The sequence below is a fragment of the Agelaius phoeniceus genome, chromosome 1 (genome assembly GCF_051311805.1).
Source record: "Agelaius phoeniceus isolate bAgePho1 chromosome 1, bAgePho1.hap1, whole genome shotgun sequence".
Taxonomy (NCBI): Eukaryota; Metazoa; Chordata; class Aves; order Passeriformes; family Icteridae; genus Agelaius; species Agelaius phoeniceus.
Genome location: NC_135265.1, coordinates 149,266,550 through 149,286,206, shown reverse-complemented (window position 1 = coordinate 149,286,206; position 19,657 = coordinate 149,266,550). Strand labels below are relative to the sequence as shown.

The 19,657-nt window shown below is 37.2% G+C and overlaps 1 protein-coding gene across 2 annotated transcripts in view; it reads left to right on the top strand.

Moving 5' to 3' along the window:
• FAM135B (family with sequence similarity 135 member B) overlaps positions 1-17,009 on the top strand; it is a 201,581-nt gene extending 184,572 nt beyond the window's left edge. For both annotated transcript variants that reach the window (XM_077189310.1, XM_054635636.2), the window contains 4 exons: positions 201-352; positions 1,153-1,263; positions 3,738-3,851; positions 5,629-17,009. In XM_077189310.1, coding sequence (XP_077045425.1) covers positions 201-352; positions 1,153-1,263; positions 3,738-3,851; positions 5,629-5,834 — 583 coding nt within the window. In that variant the 3' untranslated portion in view covers positions 5,835-17,009. The remainder of the gene's footprint in view (positions 1-200; positions 353-1,152; positions 1,264-3,737; positions 3,852-5,628) is intronic.
• Positions 17,010-19,657: the final 2,648 nt, after the last annotated feature.

Here is a 19,657-nt window from a genome sequence, read left to right as displayed (position 1 = left end):
CTTATAGATGAGAACGAAAGAAAAAGATTCTTATGAAAGAGAATCTTGCAGGCTGAAAAAATCATTAAATGATAACTAAAGGATCTTATTGAAAGTCCTGTCAGAGTCCTCCCTCCAGAGCCATTTGTGCCATCTTTGTGTTTATTTCAAAGGAAACACAGATGGGTTTCCTATTAATGTAATTCTTTCTTTCCCAACAGTTTTATTGGACATTCCCTTGGTAACGTCATTATTCGATCTGTACTAACTCGCCCCAGGTTTCGCTATTACCTCAACAAGTTGCACACCTTCCTGTCCCTCTCTGGGCCTCACCTGGGAACCCTTTACAACAACAGCACTTTGGTTAGTACAGGTAAGAGTTGATGGGAAAGATTTGACTGGCTGTGGCCCACAGCAGTTTGAATGAGAGGGCAACAACTGGAGGTAGGAATTTATTGTAGCATGACTTGTACCTTGAAGTTGGGGAAAATATTTGCTGAAGACTTCAAACTTTCAAACTTCAGAAAAAAAATTGCAATTTCAATATCTACAAGGTCCATCACATTGCTCCCTGGAAAGCTCAGGGGTGTGCAGCAGTGAGAGATGAACCTTAGTTTCCACTTAGTCTCCCACTTCTCCTCTGCTGCAAATAAAGAAAGGCATCTCCACGGCTGAAAACGAGACATTATAATGGAAATGGAATGTCCCACATTTCAGTCTTCCTGAGTATTTTTCTGACTACCAAGAGACAACCACATAATCATAGAATGGTTTGGGTTGGAAGGGACCTTAAAGATCATCTAGTTCCACCCCTGCTATGAGGAGAGACATCTTCAATTAGATCAGTTTGCTCCAAGCCTTGTTCAACCTGACCTTGATTATTTCCAGGGATGAGACATTTACCATCTCTCTTGAAAACCTTTTCCAGCATCTTACCACCCTCATTGGAAAGAATTTCTTCTTTAGATATGGCCTAAATCTACCCTCTTTTAGTTTAAAACTGTTGCCTCTATCCTGTGAGACCCTTAGACTTTTCTCCCTGTTAATTAGGACTGTAAGAACAAACAAGACTTCTAGAAAATTACAGTGCTATCCTTACTATAGGCACATGTCTTTAACTCTCCTGCTTGATGATTTACAAAGGATAAAACTATGTGCCAATTTTAATTCCAGGTCTATGGCTAATGCAGAAGTTAAAAAAGTCAGGGTCGCTTTTGCAGCTGACCTTCAGGGACAACGCAGATCTACGCAAGTGTTTCCTCTATCAGCTCAGCCAAAAAACGGGTGAGTGGAGCTTGATGAGCCTTGCAAATGCCAAGAGCTATTCCATGGGCTTGTGCTGGATTGTCCTATTCTCCAGGGAGCAAAGGAAATCTGCATTTTGCTAATGATCTTTCTTTAAACATCCTTTTAAAAAGGGCTGCCTTGTCTAAAATCTAATATCAATTTCATCTGTGCATGTTTTTCTGTGAAAGTTATCAGATAACATATTTGCCAAACTGCTAGCGTTAAATAAGACCTTCGTGCTGTAGTAAACATGCACCTGAGTTTATATTCTTCGAGAAAGAAACATCATTTTTGACAGGCCATCATACCTTAATTTATGCTATGAGATGAAAACCATTTTTCCTTTTTTATTATTTTTTTGTAAGTTTAACATCTCTTGTCTCTAGGAAATATGACTCTGTGAGATGAAGAGCAAATTTTATTCATGTCTGTACTGACACTTCTGTACTACAGAGAGAGATGTATGTCCTCACACTAGAAAAATGATGTCTGAATAGAGAATCTTTTTTCCTATTCTTTAGTCTGTCATGAATAAATTAAATAAATCAGGTGTTTCTTGAGACAAGAATGCAAACGTGATCCTTCTGTTGAAGCAATTGTTTTCTTTTAAGAGTTATTTTTAATATTGAGTGTGAGCAAACTGGTGCTAAGTAGGTAGTGACAAGGTCACTACTTGAAGTTTAATTCTTTTCTCATACTTTTGTACACTGCTAATAGGAAAGAAAGATTATGTTAATATGAATAGAACATCTAAATCTCACAGATATGCCACATAATCAATGACAGGAAGTCAATGTAAATTGGTGTTATTTGAATTTTCCCTTTGATTCCCTAGTTCTTATTTCCATTTAATACAGTTGATGGCTGCTTTACTACTGTCATGTTAAAATAAAATTGGGTCTACACAAAAAGCTCATATTTTAACTTCCCAAGCAATGGATTCTCAAGCATGTGTAGTGAGTCAAAGCAATTTGCTGCTTGTTAACTTGGTAGACTGGAGATATAAGAGGCTATAAATGCAGGTGTTGTCCTTGAAAATGGAGAAAGCAGAAATTTAAATGCAGAGAGAGTTGTCTGTAAAGTCAGAATCACCTCAGTAGATGCTTAGGCAAAATATCCAAAGATATGGACATGTCCATAGGTGAATGTATGAGCTGGAATATTGAGTCAATAGAGAGATGTCCCTACCCTGGCACCTGCTCCCAAAAGAAGTGGGGAGAACCTACAGAGGGAGAAATACCAGAAGCAGTTTTGTACCTACATTGCCAGATGACTCTTTAAGCCTCCAGCAATTTCTGACTTTCTTATTAAAGTAGAAGTCCCTGCTACCTTTCAATCTCTTTAACAAATGTTCCTCATGCTTGTTGTGAAAATAAAAACCAAAACAAAACCCACAATAAAATATCCTTCCCTGTTGAACCTCTTCACATAAGGTTTTAGTTATGGTAGCACTTACTGGGGCTTCTCCTATCTTTCACTTCAGACCAAAGTTACAGACTCAGTTGGTTTGACTGCACAAGAAGAAAATTATAAGCACCTTAAGACAGGTTTTGGAAAGGCAGCCAGCAGGACTTTTCATTGTGGTGGTGATGGTCAGATTTTCTATAAAAGTCTGGAAATCATAGTTGTGGAATCATAGAGACATGGATGGGCCTTCAAGATCATCTGGCTCCAATCCCCTGCAACGGACAGGGACTTCTTCCACTAGACCAGGCAGCTAAAAGCCCCATCCAGCCTGGCTCTGGTTCTGGACCACTTTCCCATAAGAGAGAGGGAAAGATGAAGGACAAATCCACAGCTCTTCTGTGTTCAGGATATTCTCTGAACAAGTAGGTTACGTCATCAGTATCCATTTTCTTGCTTTTCTGTTAAATGTGGGTGATGGAGAACTCAAGTGACCATAGACAGGTCAAACAGCAGGAGCTCATCAGTGGCCCCATTAGCTCCAGGGAAGAGGCAGGATTTGGGGTTTTCAGTTGATGTACCAGCAGTGTGGATTTGTCAAGTGACTGCTGCACGCAGGGACTGGATGGACTGTAAGATTCACTCAACACCAATGTAGCAGTATGATATTATGGCAATTCTTTTTCTTCTCTCTCTCTATTTTTTTTGAGAATTTTGCTAATTTATGGTGTTATTTTTGAACTTGATCCTGTTTAGAGGTATAAATATTTGCAAGAATAAGGTTTTAATAAAAAGATTTGTTTACAGACAGTTTTTACTTTTCCTTGTTAACTTACAATTAACATGTGTGAGTGTTGATAAGTAACAAATAGTTCACAGAAACAACAGAAATGTGTTGAAGCTGTTATGAATATTTCTAATATTCTGTTGCATGTTTTAATAATTATAATCTATTTTGCACTATAGGTACTCAAAAGCCTTTGAACATGAAATAATCATGCTGACAATGTTTTATTTTTCATCACTGTGCTTAATTGTGATTAATGTATTTAATATGTTTGCCACAGGTCTTCAGTATTTTAAAAATGTTGTGTTAGTGGCCTCACCCCAAGATAGATACGTACCATTTCATTCAGCAAGAATAGAAATGTGCAAAAATGCACTTAAGGACAGACACACAGGTATGTTTAAGTTCTTTTATATATTCCCAAGGCTGTTGAAGAATTGCATTTCTGTGCAACTGAGGTCATTACATTAGAAAGGTTTTTCATCAACATGATGAAAACTCAAATGTTTATTTGATAAGCAAGAAAGTGTTCGTTTCCCACAGGAAATTACTGAAATCAATAAAAGAAGCTTTACAAGAAGCTCTTTTCCTGATGAAAACAAATTTCAATCAGGTCATAATCAAAGGTTTCTTACTGCTTCCTCCCCTTCCCTCTAATTTTATTTTTAAAATGATAATAGAACTAGTTCTTGACAATGTTTTTCTGTAGTCTACTGATTTACTTGTACTGTTTCCCCTTTTTTTCACATAATGAAATCTTTCTCAACACATCCAAAGTAAGAAGGGTTTTTCTTTGTTTTTAATAGTGTTTAAATGACTGCAAGATAATTTAAGGGACAGATCTAAAATCATATTTTTCATAATAAAATCTGTAAAACACATCAGGACTCACACCACCAGAGGCCCTCTTATGATCTCAGGCTGTGTGTATTGCTTTTGTTATTAGCAGTCTTGTTCATTTATAAAATGTTCATGGCCTCAGTTTGATGCCACATCCAGGAATAATGTTCAGTGCAATTTCATACCCATTTCACATACGTGATTACTTAGAAATGGAGGTATTCTCTGGAAGCAGAAAGAGACACACAGGCCCAATATTCAGCATGGTTGCCTTCACACCTCTTACTTAAATGACAGCTCTTTCTAGCTACCTCAGACATGAATTAAAAGGAAATTCTTCAACTCACCTACAGTGGTTGTTCCTTGGGTACATATTTATCTAGTAGGAGGCAGATTATTACATTTATCAATACATCAGATCATTTATCTGCAAATGTTTCCTGAGCCATTGTTTCTGCCCCTATAAACACCTCAACTATCTCTACATTATGCCTTTCCTGCATTAGAATCACCAGAGAAATCCAAATGGACTTGTGTCATGCTAGACCCTCTCACATTTGAATCCATAGGCAGTGTGAGTCCAACCCCACTCCCTTAAATGAAGCATGAGCATTTTCTTCACTGACAGGGGAAACACTGGCTGAGGATGTCCCAGGCTCATGCTAAGCAGCTTCAGCAGATCCCTTCTTGTGGCCAATGCCTCCATTAGATGAGCACTGTAGGAATGTGCCTCCTCTTGATGGAGTGACAAAACTATCCTTTGTCTCCTAAAAAGGAAAAAAGCCCAGAAGTTTCTTTCCTCAATTAGGTAAAAAGACACCTCATAGGACCTTGGGGACTTCACCTCAAACTTAAGGATAGCTAATTGGACAGAAGCCAAAAAGTCCAGTCTAAGCAATTTACTAGAAAAATAAGAGAACAAAGATACTAATCGATTTTGTGGGGTGTTTTACCAGGAGCAAGAACCTCTTCCACTTGGCTTGGGTTTTCTGTGTAAAGAGTTTTGTTATTTTGCCTTTTATTAAAACTTTTCTGTTTCTAACACTACCACAGAAGCCATCCTGCCGATTTTATACCTTCTAAGGTAGCTGAGCTATCTTGGGTGTGATATAAATCTCCAAGAGCTTATAAGACCTAGCTCAAAGAAACCATATATCAGAGCACCACTCTGGTACCTGGCAAATCTTTGAACTGGATTGCTGTCTCTTACATTTATTTTTGGCCTTGCTTCCATTTTCCTTCTCACTGAGACTGTAATTAAATGATACTGGAAGAAAAGAGAAGGTCTGGGAGCTTTGGCATGTAGTTGTGATATCTCAACCCTTTTTCAGGTCCTGTTTACGCAGAAATGATCAACAACCTGCTCCAGCCTTTGATTGGGGCCAAGGACTGCACGTTGATCAGACACAACGTGTTTCACGCTCTGCCTAACACCGCCAACACGTTGATAGGCCGGGCTGCCCACATTGCCGTGCTGGACTCCGAGCTTTTCCTGGAGAAGTTTTTCCTCGTGGCAGGACTCAACTACTTCAAATAGTGCCTGAAGTATGGGGTAACAGAGGCCAACCTTTCCATTGGGTGGAGGAGACTTCCTTAGCCAACAGAGTGCAATGTTAGAAATGAGATCAGGTGGGACTTTCAAACTTTCCATTTCCATTTCTCTTTCAGAGAATAAAGTGCTATGGCTTTAAGGCATTCAAGCTTCCAAGTATTGGTGCTTTTGGGAGAAATAAATATTCCTCTTCAGTTTCTATGTTTTTTGTCCACATAAAGACATGAGCCACTTCTGAAGTACAGAATCAGAATAAGAAGGTTAATTCTCTAAATCTTATTGGACCAATATAATTCCCATTTCTTCTGAATATTAAACCATGAACTTGTCTGTCATTTATTTACTACTAATTTATGTATTAACAAAGCTCTACATTTGTAGCACTTTTGGAGTAGTTAACACACAAGGAAACAAGTGTATGTGAACTCAGGTAAAAACCTTCTTTGTGATGAACTGAAAAGTCTGAAAACCATTTATGAAAGTTTCAGTCTTTCTGTTTGATGGAAGAAAATACCTGGATGGTTCCATTACTGGTAATAATTTGTAACATACAAATTGTACATTAAAATAATGGAAAGGAGTAAAATATTTTACATAGAATGAAAAAAAAATTAATATTTGTCTTTAAAAAGAAGCCCCAACTGTAGTTTGGGAAGAATTTAATTTGTGTTACAAGCTGCCAAACCAAGAGGACTATATTGGATTACTTGTAAAATATCAGTGGGATCTGTTAACATTTCTTCTGTTTACATTTATAGAGGATCATAACTGACTGTGTTACAATCCTAAAGTTAAAATTTTTATGTTTGAATTTGTATCTAAGTCCATTTGTTCCAACAATTTTCTTTGGTTTTTTTTAATTTATTATGCTGATATGGAATTCAAAGTCTAGCCAGTTATACCCTTGAAAACCCCAAATATTTGGAAAAATAAAGGCTGGAGATATAGAATGGTAAGGATTATGGAAAGCTTTAAAAATATAAGAATGTCTTAGGATCCTCTGCAATACTCTCTACATACTTTGTTAATGCCCATTTGCAGTGCTGTATACGGTCCTAATTATTATATGGTTACAGCTGGTTGAACTATTTAAAACTTTATTCATGAAATGATATCTAGGTTGTTTTTAAGAGTTTTGAAAAAGAACGTATTTCCCAATTTTTAATTTTTTCATTAAATTTGCAGTAGGATTTTTATCACAAAGTTATCAGATTTAAAGTTACAAATTTCAATAACTTTCTGCATATTTTCATAACATTTTCATGAATTTTCAGTGTCACAGGAGTTTTTTGAAAAAAGAGAAAGTGAATAATTCTTCAGAATTATTTTTGTTTAGAAGGCAGGCAATTTTTTAAAGCAAATACAATTTGTTTAAAAATGAAAATGAACAAGTCTCCATATATTCTAGCAATGACTATAAAAAAATTATACAGTTGGGTTTAAGTGTCAAGGCTCCCATCAGTAAACTAAGATCAAGATGGTGGGGATTTGGGAAATAAGAGAATACAAAATGAAAACAAAATACATCACAACCACAGGGAAATATTTATAGTTGCAAAAAGTAAAACTAATTTTTTGCAAAAGAAAAAAACTGAAAACCACAAAATTAGTTCAAGAAAAGTTTCTGCTGGTAAAGGAAAAAGGCTGGCTTGATAACTGATGCATGTATTTAAAATAGGAAGGAGAAAGAAGGTAAATACCAAAAGGTGAGACTAAAACACCTGAAAAGAAGTATTACACATAAGAACCTTGTGCCCTCATAGAGACAGAAATTCTATGGGAACAATTCCATGGTGTGATTCAATGTTGACAAGTTTCTTAAACAATACCTCAGTACTTGAATTAAATGGGTACATACTATTATGTCTCGCTCTCTCTCTCTTTCTCTCTTTTTTTCCTTACAAATTGACTGTTAATGGTTAACAGTCAGTTTTACTCAGTTAACAAATGAATTCTATCAGGAAACCTGTGGTTTCCATTTCTTGTTTGGGAATTCTTTCTCACTTTTTGGCCTCAGCAGTCTAGTGACAGCTGCACGGACATATCACAACTTCTTCCTCAGTAAATTGTCTACAAAATTTTAAATATAATGGGACATGGAGGTGGAGCTATTATATAGTGTAGCCCTTTTGAGCCAGGAGTAGTACTCCTATATGGAAAAACAGGAAAGAAAAGCAACTTCTAACCATAAGCAATCTCCAGTGTGCTGTATGAGGGTCTGGTCCACTTGTAGAAAATGATCATGAGTCTGCAAACTGAAAATTTTGAAAAACATTTAGAAAGAAGTGACTTTACACCTATGCCTGCTGTGTGAGTGTACACAGTCTATTCAAAGAAGTTTGCTTATTTCCAGGTCTCACTCACCAACTCTCACAGTCTTGAGTCTGAAAACAAAGCAGTGTAGCTGTTCTTGTACTCATATGGGAGTTCTTGCCTTGCCTTGTGCTTTGGACAGCATTCCCAGACTTCTGTTTGCATGACTGTGAGAGAATGGACATGGGGAAAGGTCTCTGCTTTGCTGCAAGAGGTGATGGGTCTTTCCAAGTTCACTTTGGTGTTCTGTACTCCTACCAGTGTTCTGACTGATGGATAAATATACCTAAAGGTGTCAGTGTTCCTATTCATTTAGAATCCTTTGATGGCTCAGTCAGATTTCAGAGTTGGGGTTGGATTGTTTATAGACTTGGATCAGGTCCACATAACTCTATCTTGTGTAGTATGGAAGAAAGATCCTGTGGAACCTCAGAAAAATCTGCGAAGTATCATTCCTGTCAAATGATAAGACACAGATTTTATCATCCGTGGCAGAACATTGTGGGATATATTGGCAATAGTGGTCTAGTTGAGCTTCTACTTTAAGTTCTCAGAATAACCTCCCTCACTTTTTTTCTTTTATTCTTTTTAATGGGACATTGACTCTAAGAACTACAAATCCACTCAATTTTATGGACAATATGGCAAACTAATCTGCATTTTGATTATAATATAAATAATATCTAAGTTTTTGGACTTCATCAAAGTATAGTTTCAGATTTGTATTTACATGGAAATAAATATACAGCAAGAATTATTTTCATAAAAATTAGCAAAGTGCCCCGACAGCATCTTTGTTTCTGTAACAACCTTTGGAATTTCAATATATTGTCCTTTCACATAAAGCCTTTTAAAATACATTTAAGTACATTTTCAGTATTTCTGCAAGGATTTTCCCCACAGACTGCAGAAGTCCCTTTTGCCTTCCTCTATCTATGGGGGCAGGGCTTGAACTCTTCAGTGGAGCTCTCTGATTTTTCAGGACCTTGGACAGAGGGACAAACCTCGGGGGTTTTTTTATAGCTTGTCAATATTAGTGTCAGCTGTATTTGAAGTGAAACTCCCTTCAATTCTAAAGGATTCTTCAGTTAAATAAAAAAAAAAAAAACAAGCCCAGCATTCCAAAGGTTTTTTTTAGCATCTAAAAAGCTTAAAACTAACAAGGAGGATCTCCACCAGGTTAAGTGCATTTGGCTATTGAGGTTTTCCAGTGTCAGAGGTGAAGTGTGGGCTGTAGGCCAGATGAGCAAGTTCTCTGGGGAAAAGGTGATAGCCAATGTGTAGAAAAAGAGGAGCAGAGCCAGCAGATGTCAAGGCTTTGAAAGACAGAGACAATGAGAGGGGGATGGAAGAAAGAGAAGAAGTCCGTGAAGGAGACTAAAACATTTAAGAGGACTGAAATTTTAAAAGAATTTAAGAACTTGAAAACTGTGTGGTTATTACAATTCAGTGTATATCTATAATTCTATGATCATGCCTTTATTAATAGCTGAATAAATTCTTCTCTGATATTCTGAGTTTCCTAGAGCCCATTTCTTCCCAATTTTAAAAGAATTTAATATCTTCTGGAATGTATTTTTTAAAGTATGGAAGGAGAGAAATTGCAGTATTGACTAAGTATGTGTAGATGAGGGACAGAATAGTAAGTTCTTCCTGCATCTGGGCTAAGGATTTTCAAGGAGTTGGTTTTCAATCTTGTGGAAAAAGAGAACCCCATCTCCTGAATCCTCTGGATTTTTTTCTTCTTGGAGAATTATAGTATTTGTCCTGTTTAATTTCCTCACCTAATTTGTGCTTAAAAACTTGTTTCAAAATGAATTTATTCTACTAAAGTAAAAGGCCTAATTTCTATCTCTAATCAGTGAAGAGAGGTAGGTGCTATGGAAAATCTGCAGGGGTGATCCTGTTTTGTGCTTTGGTAGCATTTAGAGTTATTTATCTCCATTCCTTATGAAGGTAATTTATAATAAGACTCACTTTCTGAGTGTCTAAGATGTCGACAGGAACTGGAGGGTCAGCGTTTGTGGACTGGATTACTTCAGTTTTTCATATGTGGGTGCAAGTTTTGACTGCACACCTTGACCAAAAGCAAACATTTAAAATATGAATAAGGCTCTTTTAAAATCTATCAGGAAATGGGTCTTTTTCTGGCCTCCAATGAATGCTCATTTTCCCGTTAATGAAATTCAAAATTCGTTTTCAAAATCAGGTCTGTCCATTGACAATAGAGGAAATTGAAATTTTTTATCTTTAAAGGATTATTTTCTAAAGACTTGAAACCTTAGCACAGAGCTTTGGAATTACCTACACAAATTCTGAGCACTATTTTACTTCAAAGCATTTCATAAATATCCACTGACCAATCCTCTTCACTGTTCCCTTGCCAGAAAAGAGCCACACTTGAGACAGAAAGCTATCACAAGAGTGTCAAAACTGGAAATTCAAGAAAAGTTTTCATTACAATTTGTAGTTTTCTTTAGTGCTTTTTGCGTGTAAAAGAAAAAAAAAAGGAAGTTCTCTTGCTTTCTACAACTGCATTGAAAATGAGAGTGATGATGAAGGAGAACTTTTAATAACAGGGTTAGACACTTGTGAAGGCTTATGCAAATATCCCATGAAATTCAATATATAATGAGTAGTCATGGAGCATTTCTGAGGCAGTCTCAGCATGCCAATATGTCTCAGCCTAGCTGAATGATTATTTTCTTTGCGGACTTAAATTTCCATTTATAAATTATCATCAGAACAGCCTGACATATTTCACTCCAGCTGGTTATTTAGATGCTAAAGGTCATGTCCATAGATAACTCTTATGGAGTGCTTTTCTTTATTTCAGCACACAAGCTCAGCAGTTTTGATAGTTAATGTTATCTAATTGACAGTTTCTAGCTAAATTTACACCCTCCTCCAAATTTTCAGTGTTTATTTAATCATTGAATTGTTTTCAAACTATAAACCAGAATAAATACAGGTCTGTTTGAGTTAGTGTTCACCTTCTTTAATGCAGTTACTTTATGCCTGTGGTACCACAGTCTCAGGACAAATAATTACTGAATTAAAAATTAGACCATTGATGTTTGGAGTAATGAAATTCATAGTGGGTGGATTGATTAGCTGCAGTTCACTCTCCTCTGGTTTGGTTTTGCCTGTGGGGTCAAACATAACCACTGCAAGGTTCTGCCCCTGGCTCTGTACATGGTTCCCTTAATTTGCAATTCCTTTGAGATGCCTAAATTGCCCTAAACTACTGTTCTTTGTCCAGACATTCCCATATTTGCTTGGTCACCTTTCCATGACCTGACTGCATCTCTTCCATGTACTGTGAAGTCTGTGCTGACAGGGATTCACAAATATATCCAGCACTGCCATTCCATTTATCCAGTAGTGGGACATTGTGCTCACACATTCATTCCAGTCAATTTTCTCAGTCCTTTATGAAGACTGCCATGCACCTATCCAGCCTTTTTACAGGTGACAGAATATTTTGTTTCAGAAGGAGCAGCTGGAAGTATCCCTGTATAATTCCTGTTCAAAGCAGGATTATCATGAACCTCATTGTAAGGTCAGCCATATATTTCTCTTGCTAGATATTAAAAACATCTGGTGATGGATATACTACAGTTACTCCGGAATACCCTTTCAGCTGCTATATATCACTCCTAGGGAAAACAACCAAACAAACAACAACAAAAAAAAATGAAAAAAAAAATCCAATTGAAACTTTCTGAGCTGCAGCTTTTTCTGTTACCTTTTATTTTTATCCCACCTTTTTATTCCATGGAGTTTTTCTTGCATCTGGTACAGTTGTAACTTCCTTTTCCATGCTTTCAGACAGGTCTTTTTCACTTGGTGTTTTTTGTGACAGGCTAGACAAGCCTAACTCAGTCTATGCTCAGAAGTTGTGTGTTAGACCCCCTCATTGTCTTGGGTGGTCTTTTGTTGGACCCCCTCAAGTTTCTCAACTCTGAACTGGGTTTAAGAGGCACCAGGAACTGGCAAAATGCATTGGATGGCTGCTCTGCTGCAGACTGGTGCCTTTTTCCTGTTCAGGAGGGCCTCTGGCTGCTGGCACTCATCACATCCTCTCCCTGTCTGAGGCTTTAATCCTAAGAGGTGGAGCTGTTCTCCTGTTGCCACAACTGGAATCTTCCAGCCCCCTCTGAATTAATTTTTACTTTGGGCACAGATATTGAGGGAGCCCAGTGTGACCAGGGCTGCTGATGTTTCTCTTCTGTTTTAGGAAGCCTGTGTAATACATCTGCCCTTCCCCAAGAGAAATCCATGCACTGAATAGAAATGCTTATGAGAAGAGTTTAATCAGTGTTAAACTGTTAGAATGCTTTACATGCAGATGAGTCAGGCCTTCCCCTCATAGGACAAAAGCATAAAGAATAAATATGTATAAACTCATCTTATGCAAAAGGTCAGACTAAATTAACTTCTGCTACAACCTTGAAACTTGATTTCTTTGCTTTTGAAAATTCAATTCTCTACTTTCACCCAAAGTGCTGCTAAATGCTCTTATCTGAGTAGCAACCTAATCATATCTTTCTGAAATGGATTTTCACACATACATATATATTCTATAAGTCCAATGTCTCCCTGCTAATTGCATGGAGTTTCATGTCTTCAAGTATCTTCTGCCTCTTCAAATGTGAAACTGTGATACAGTGAACTATTACTACAATCCACCATGCCTTCCAGTCTTTGAAAGATATCAGCTACAAACACAGACAAGTTATGCAAAAGAACAAAAAACCCCCTCTTCTCCACATGAAAGTCCAGTCTTAGGTAATTGTCATTTATTTTGGAGTGGGTGGTTGGAATATTGTGATGGCCTTTCTTTTTTTATTCATCCTGTAAATGGGGTTATACTAAAAACAGCTTTTGGTGCTGAAAACTCCCATATTTCAAGCAACTAATTTAAGAAGTTTATAATTCCTTCCTGAAAGCATAAGTGCTATTAGGAATCTACCAGTTCCAGCTGCTTTTATATGGATAAGACTATGTGCATCATTCCCAGCTGTGCAAAGAGGCCAAGGCATTTCTGATACTATTAAATATGCAGCTACATGCATGGGAAAGGCTGAGTGGGGATGTTTTTGATGTAAAATGAGTCATCCCTTTCAGTAAAAATGCTGATATTAAAATAGTTCTTGTACGTAATCTCTCCCATATGATGTGTACCCCAAATACATATGTAAACAGAAGGTGTCTTTTCCCATAGGAGTTGTATGTTATTCCCATAAGAGGTGAACCTGTGTTCCCATTCACAGTGTATATATACCACAGCATACTTAGGAGGAAGCTGGTGGTGATCATTCAGTCAAACAGGTTTCTGTTGCTTTTGGGGACAGTTTACACTGGTTGTCCTGGAGAGCTTCTGTGAAAGAGCCATTTCTTGGCTTCATCCACATCCTATGAAAGAGCCATTTCTTGGCTTCATCCACACCCTGTGAAGGAGCCATTTCTTGGCTTCTCCCACCTCATTGGAGGAGACAGATTGTTTTGTGCAGTGATTTGTCAACCTCTTGGCACACCATTAGCTGACAAAGCTTATCTAAGCAGCCCTGAGTTTGATGTGTGTTATCTACCACCCCCATGGTTTCTGTGGTCAATGCAACGTGTCAAACTGAGCTGCCCTGTCTCCTAAGACAGGAAGCCTGTCACCGTCTCTTAATTTTCCTTGACGTCCATCCTCTTCAACCAAGCATTCATTTTTTAAGCTGGTAGATCAATGATTTATCAGCTTTGCCACTCTTCTTACTAATTTTAGTCTTCTATATATTTGACGATGCTTCCAGTTTGGGAAATTAGCTATTTCCTTTTTCTGCAGTTAGAACTTCTTATGAAATATGAAGGAGATCAGTCAAGAAGTCTGGAAAAGCCATGGTATTCCTTTGCCACTGCATGTCTGGGAAAAACCCCACACCACTGGAAACCCACTGGTATTTGTAGAGTATCTTGTGTTCCTTTTTTAATGTGTTTGTTTTGCCAAGAAAAAACATGCACTGATGTTTTGTCCCATTCCTTTTTTGGGTCTCCAGGTGAGTCTAAGTCTAGATATAGCTCTGACAGACTGAGGAGAAAGCAAAGATAAACCCTTATTCTGTCTAGGATGTGACAGGAATATACCCCACTGAGATGGCTGTAATGACAGAGAAATAAAAAAGAACACCTTCCAAAATCCTATCCAATTCATCAAAATAAATCACTCTAGAATATTACTGGATTTTTGGTAAAAGTATCAGGTCAAAACACAGATCAGCATATTCCAAAACACAAAGTTCAGAAGTAAATTGAAAATTATGTTGATATTTTTCTACTTGGATTTGTCTCTAATAATAAGATTCCTTACAAGTAGAAGAGCTTAACCTAAAACTTGTTTCCTTGAACAATGAATCTATTTATTATTGTCTTAGACTCTGGCATTAATCATCTTTATAACTCCCCTAAAACATACTCCAGTCCTTTAAAAAAATAAAAATCTGATCTTAAATCTCTTTCATTTATGCTTAGACAATTAGCCACAGCATCTGAGACAGCAGAAAATTAAGCTTTCTCTATATACAGAATTACCTTTGATAAGCAATACAAGCCTTAAGTGGGAAAGACTTGTCTTTTAGGAGATCTTGTTTCTTGTTTTAGAGGAAGTTTATGTTGATGAGTCTAATTTAGCCAGTAAAGAAAGTTGGGGGAATTCTGTCCTCTTTCTTAGCCCTCTGTTCCATGCTGCAAATTCAGACACTTAAAATTAACCATTCTAGTTTTTGTTACAAACAAAACACATGTCTGAGACAGGTTTTGATTGATGTCTTATCTTTCCCTGTATGAAATGTACAAACACAGTTACTCTGGTTTTGACACTGGAACCATATTCTTGATTTAATGACACTTTCTTCCAAGTGTTTCAAAATTGTAGCTCTCAAAATCAGACTTTGACTTTTTAATAGTTAAAGTTAACAATGGCAGCAGAAGTAAGCACATTTTTACAGTATCTATTCAAATGGAACACCTTGGATTAATTGGAGTACTGCTGGATTAATTCCCAGCTCAATGGTAATACCTAAAATTGGACCTTCACTGTTCCTCAACAGACATGTGAACTAGAATTCAACAGACAGGAGCATAGTTGTGTGAAGATCCTAAGCCTGTGTTTCAGAGTTTTTACTTCTTTATTAAATATTTAGAAAATACTTCTTGGAATTAAACCCTACTGTTTCCTGTAAATAATTTGCTCTGAAACTGGTTCTCTGTATGCACACTGTTACAATTTTTAGTTAACAAAGGCAAGGTATAAAATTTTTTGAATGAAATAATATGGATTGAGGTTTTTCAGATAAGCAACTGCCAAATAATATTGGGCTGAGTTTCAAATGAGTAATTTCAGCTTGAAGCATTTCAAATTTATGGGGTTTTTAATCATAAAAAAAACTATACAAAATCAAGAGGTTGGTCCCTGAACTTGATAACCATTTGTACTCTTGCAAAGTGGATGTAAAATACTAGCATTGGATTCATGCCCATGTTTGTGCACACAGGCTGCAAAGCAAAGCATCAGAGATATATCATTCTCCAAGTACTTCCTTTGGGGCTGATTGTTCAGGGCAAGCAATATGCATGATATAACCGGTGCATGTAACAGTAACTACAACATTCTGCAAATTTGAATTTATACAGTAACTTGATATTGAGGCTGAACTTTGCAGATGAGTAGTCTATGGTATTTTTAATTATAACCCTTTCTGTGTTTTGAATACAAGTACAGCCGATTCCATCATGTGACACTACAGTTTGGACTTTTAAATGAGACATTATTATATTTGATTGAGGCAGTTATGTTTCTCAAGAATTATTTCAAATCAGACAGAAGCAGCAATAATTAGAGGTTGAGAGCTTAGAAAATCTGTGCTATTTTTTTAAGACACCAAGATTTACAACACATGCTCTGTCTGCCTCTGTCTAATTTACTTCCCTTTCCCTAATGAACATTTGTCAACTGCCACACACTTCAATTTTCTTTAACTATGTCTGTCAAGATTTAAGTGAGACTTACATCAAAAAACCAAAACTAATCTCACTAAGTGGAAACATGTGAAGTTGAGTCAATTCTGTGATATTTTAAGGAAAATGGAAATGCAAATCAATTTTCTTGGAATGTAGGTTCAGACTCAACAGCATTTACGAAGTCTTTATTAAAGGTCTGATCCTGAGAAATGCTGGTCAAATGCACTCTTGGTACAATGGACCAAATCTGCAAGTGGATTGACCTGGTGAAGAGCTTTTTACAGCCACAAGATCTTAACAAATGGCAACCAGCAGCATCCATGGCATCTCAAAGTCAGACCACCACAAGATAACAAATGTTCTGCGTTCTTTTTAAGGCCAATTTTCCAGTTGGTCAAATGTGTTTTAAAAGTAATGTCTTTTAAGACCAATGCAGACCTCTTCAAGGGATCAAGTCAATGGATTACTGTGGACAGATCCTTATAGGTTAAGGGAAAGGGCTTTTAATTTTTAAATCTACTACTTTGAATCATGACCATACAAAAAAGCTGAAGAAATCTGACATGGTCCCTTGTATAAATAAGATCATGAATGTAAAGCTTATGATGCCACTGTGAAATTTTAATGCTTATTTATTATGGTTATGATGAAACCTGTATAATAATATGATGATGATGATAATAATGACAATAATAATAATATAATAATAATAATAATGAATAGTCATCAGTGCCAATATGATTCTACTATTTTTCTACATATGCTTTATTGTGGCATTTTGTGTAGCTTGTGTTCTGTGTAAAGAAATGTCAATAAAATCTTTGCTTCCTTTTGTCTGTACTTTCTGTGGTTCTTGATTAGGAAATTCCCCAATCCCTTTTGTCCATGTAGCTCACGGCAAACACGAGGAGAGTGATAAAGAGAAGTAGAATAAAAGATGCTCAATTGCAAGAAAATAGATCAGCTATATGAAGGGCTGTGGCTGGTGCTTTATCCCTGGAAATGTTCAAGGCCAGGCTGGATGGGGCTTTGAGCAACATGATCTAGTGGAATGTGTCTCTACCCATGGCAGGAAGATTGAGACAAGATGGTTTTAATGTCCCTTCCAACCCAAAATATTTTGTGATTCTATGCTTCAGACTGTCCTTCTGTTTGAAGAATGAAAACCATCTCTGACTTATTGAATACAGAATTATGAAGTAAAATAATCATGGTCTAAAAGGCCTTGAACATGGAGTTCTTTTTGATCAGTGAAATAAATGAGACTTGAAACAAGGTCTTGAAACAGCAAAACCTTGAAGACAGAAAATCAGTAAATTCTAGGACATTTTGTAGGTGTTTTCATGTTCAATATTTAAGAACAAGTTTCAGGAATGTTATTCGTAAGTAGACTTGATTTTCTTTCCTCTGGCCCCATATATTGCAATAGAGAACTTCCTTACACTTGGCTGCACAATGTTACCAGGAAGTTATGGAAATTGGTGGGCTGGGGTTGGAGGGATTTGCTGTTTCTTCATGACTCCATGGCCATGTCTATACCAGTTAACCAAACAAGTAAAGGATGTTTCTGCTTACCCTAGCCAAATAGACAGGGACTCTAGCCATAAGTTCTGGTCCTAACTCACAATTTCCATAAAAATTCATCTGTACTTTAAATTAGTCTCAGCTGTACATCAGCAACATGAGCATCTGTTTATCCTTCTATCAAGGATATATCCCTCTCTCTTTGTTTAATTTTTCTCCAGATATTTACAGACTGTTGATGGCATGGGTTGTGTAGTGTTAGATAATGGGATACAGCCCACGTTATCTAACTTGGGAATTGGAAAGGATGGAAGTGAAGCAGACCAGAGTCCAGTTCCATAAGTTTTATGGTCCTAACTGTTGCTTTATCCTCTTTCAAGAAATTCTTGAGGAAAAATAATTATTCAGAGTTGTCATCCGCAGAGACTCCAAAACACAGCAAATACATTGAGAAGTTGATGCTTAGAGAACCAGGGAGGGACTACAAAATTTAGTGCATTGCTGCCTTCCTGTTGCAAACTGATTAGCAGTCAGCAGGAGCTGTGTTGTTGTGTCTGTGTCTGTATAGACAGTTTTTTTCCTAACTCATTCACAATCATATCAAATGGCAAAGGGGCCAGCAGCAGGGAGGGCATAATTAGTGCATTGGTTAAATGCATTTTCCTTTTGATTATAATTACATTCCACTCTCACCGGCTGAAAATGAATTGACCTCACCTTAATCCCAACAAGTTGTTTGTCCATCCTCAAAACATTACATCCAGGAGTTGGCATATTCTCTGTGATTTGGCAGAATGCCCCTCAAAGCAATCAGGATAAGCAGGTAAGCAGGTACTGTGGTCAATGCCAGGGCAGACTCATCACAACTGTGCAGGAAAGCCAAACGAATGTCAGTTTTATGATGTCTGGTCCAATTGGTACTTTTAGTGCATTATTTAAAAAATTGCTAAATAACCCTTACTATTCTCCTGAATCTAATTGTGGTAATATGGTAAACTATATCCTCATCAGAATCCAATTTTGTGCTGGGGACTCCTGGTGAAGAAACACCATGATTGGTGTCATGGCTGTCTAAAATGAAGCAGGTGTATTCCAAAAAATCTGTGGCACAGTCCACATCCTGGTTAGGTTTTAGTCATAGACATGGGGGATTCCTAGACCAATAAAGTAACATAAGAGCAACACTTTAAAAGAGGGCCTCTATTCTCTCAAAAGCAATAGGCAGGTATTAGGGGACAACGGCTCAGTTTGGCCCTTTGAATAACTTCTCAGGGGACTGTAACAGTGAAGGACACATGTGCCCTTGAGAAATGGGGAGAATCACAAATAACTCCATGACAGGCATGAGCAGTATGAAGTAGAGCATGGGTAATGTGAGCTTTCATTGTCTTTTCAAGCCTGGGGACAGTCTGTTTTTTCCTTTATGGTTGGAGACCCAAGCGCAAGCAGGCAATCTGGTAAAATATTGCTTTGTATAGCCCAAAGCAAATCTGGTCTAAAGCCTCTCCAGCACTTGGAAGCACACTGTGTTCCCTGTGGTTCTAGCTTATGGATTGTTATGGGCTTTGGTCCTGTTCTTCCACATGTAACTCATACCTGCAGCTGCAACCTGTGTCCCTTCCCATAATATTTATATTCCAATTTTTCCCCCCTTTTCCTCTAGCCTGCACAAACAAATCCTTGTTCCCAGCCTGTTACTAAAGATAGTACCCAGTGTGATGAACAATTGACTTTAAAAGTCAGAAGGCAAATTCAAAGAGACTGAGTTAGTGAAGACCCAAGCACTTATTTACACAGTTTAGACTGCAATTAGCAAAATAAATAAGCCAAAACTGGTCTGATGGACTTTGAGTTAATTATTGAGTTGGAATTGAGGGTTAATTATTGAAGAAAAGAGTAAGTGTGGATTTTCTGCACTTCATCCTTCTGGTTGTCCTTGTTCAGACACTGATATGCACAGAGTG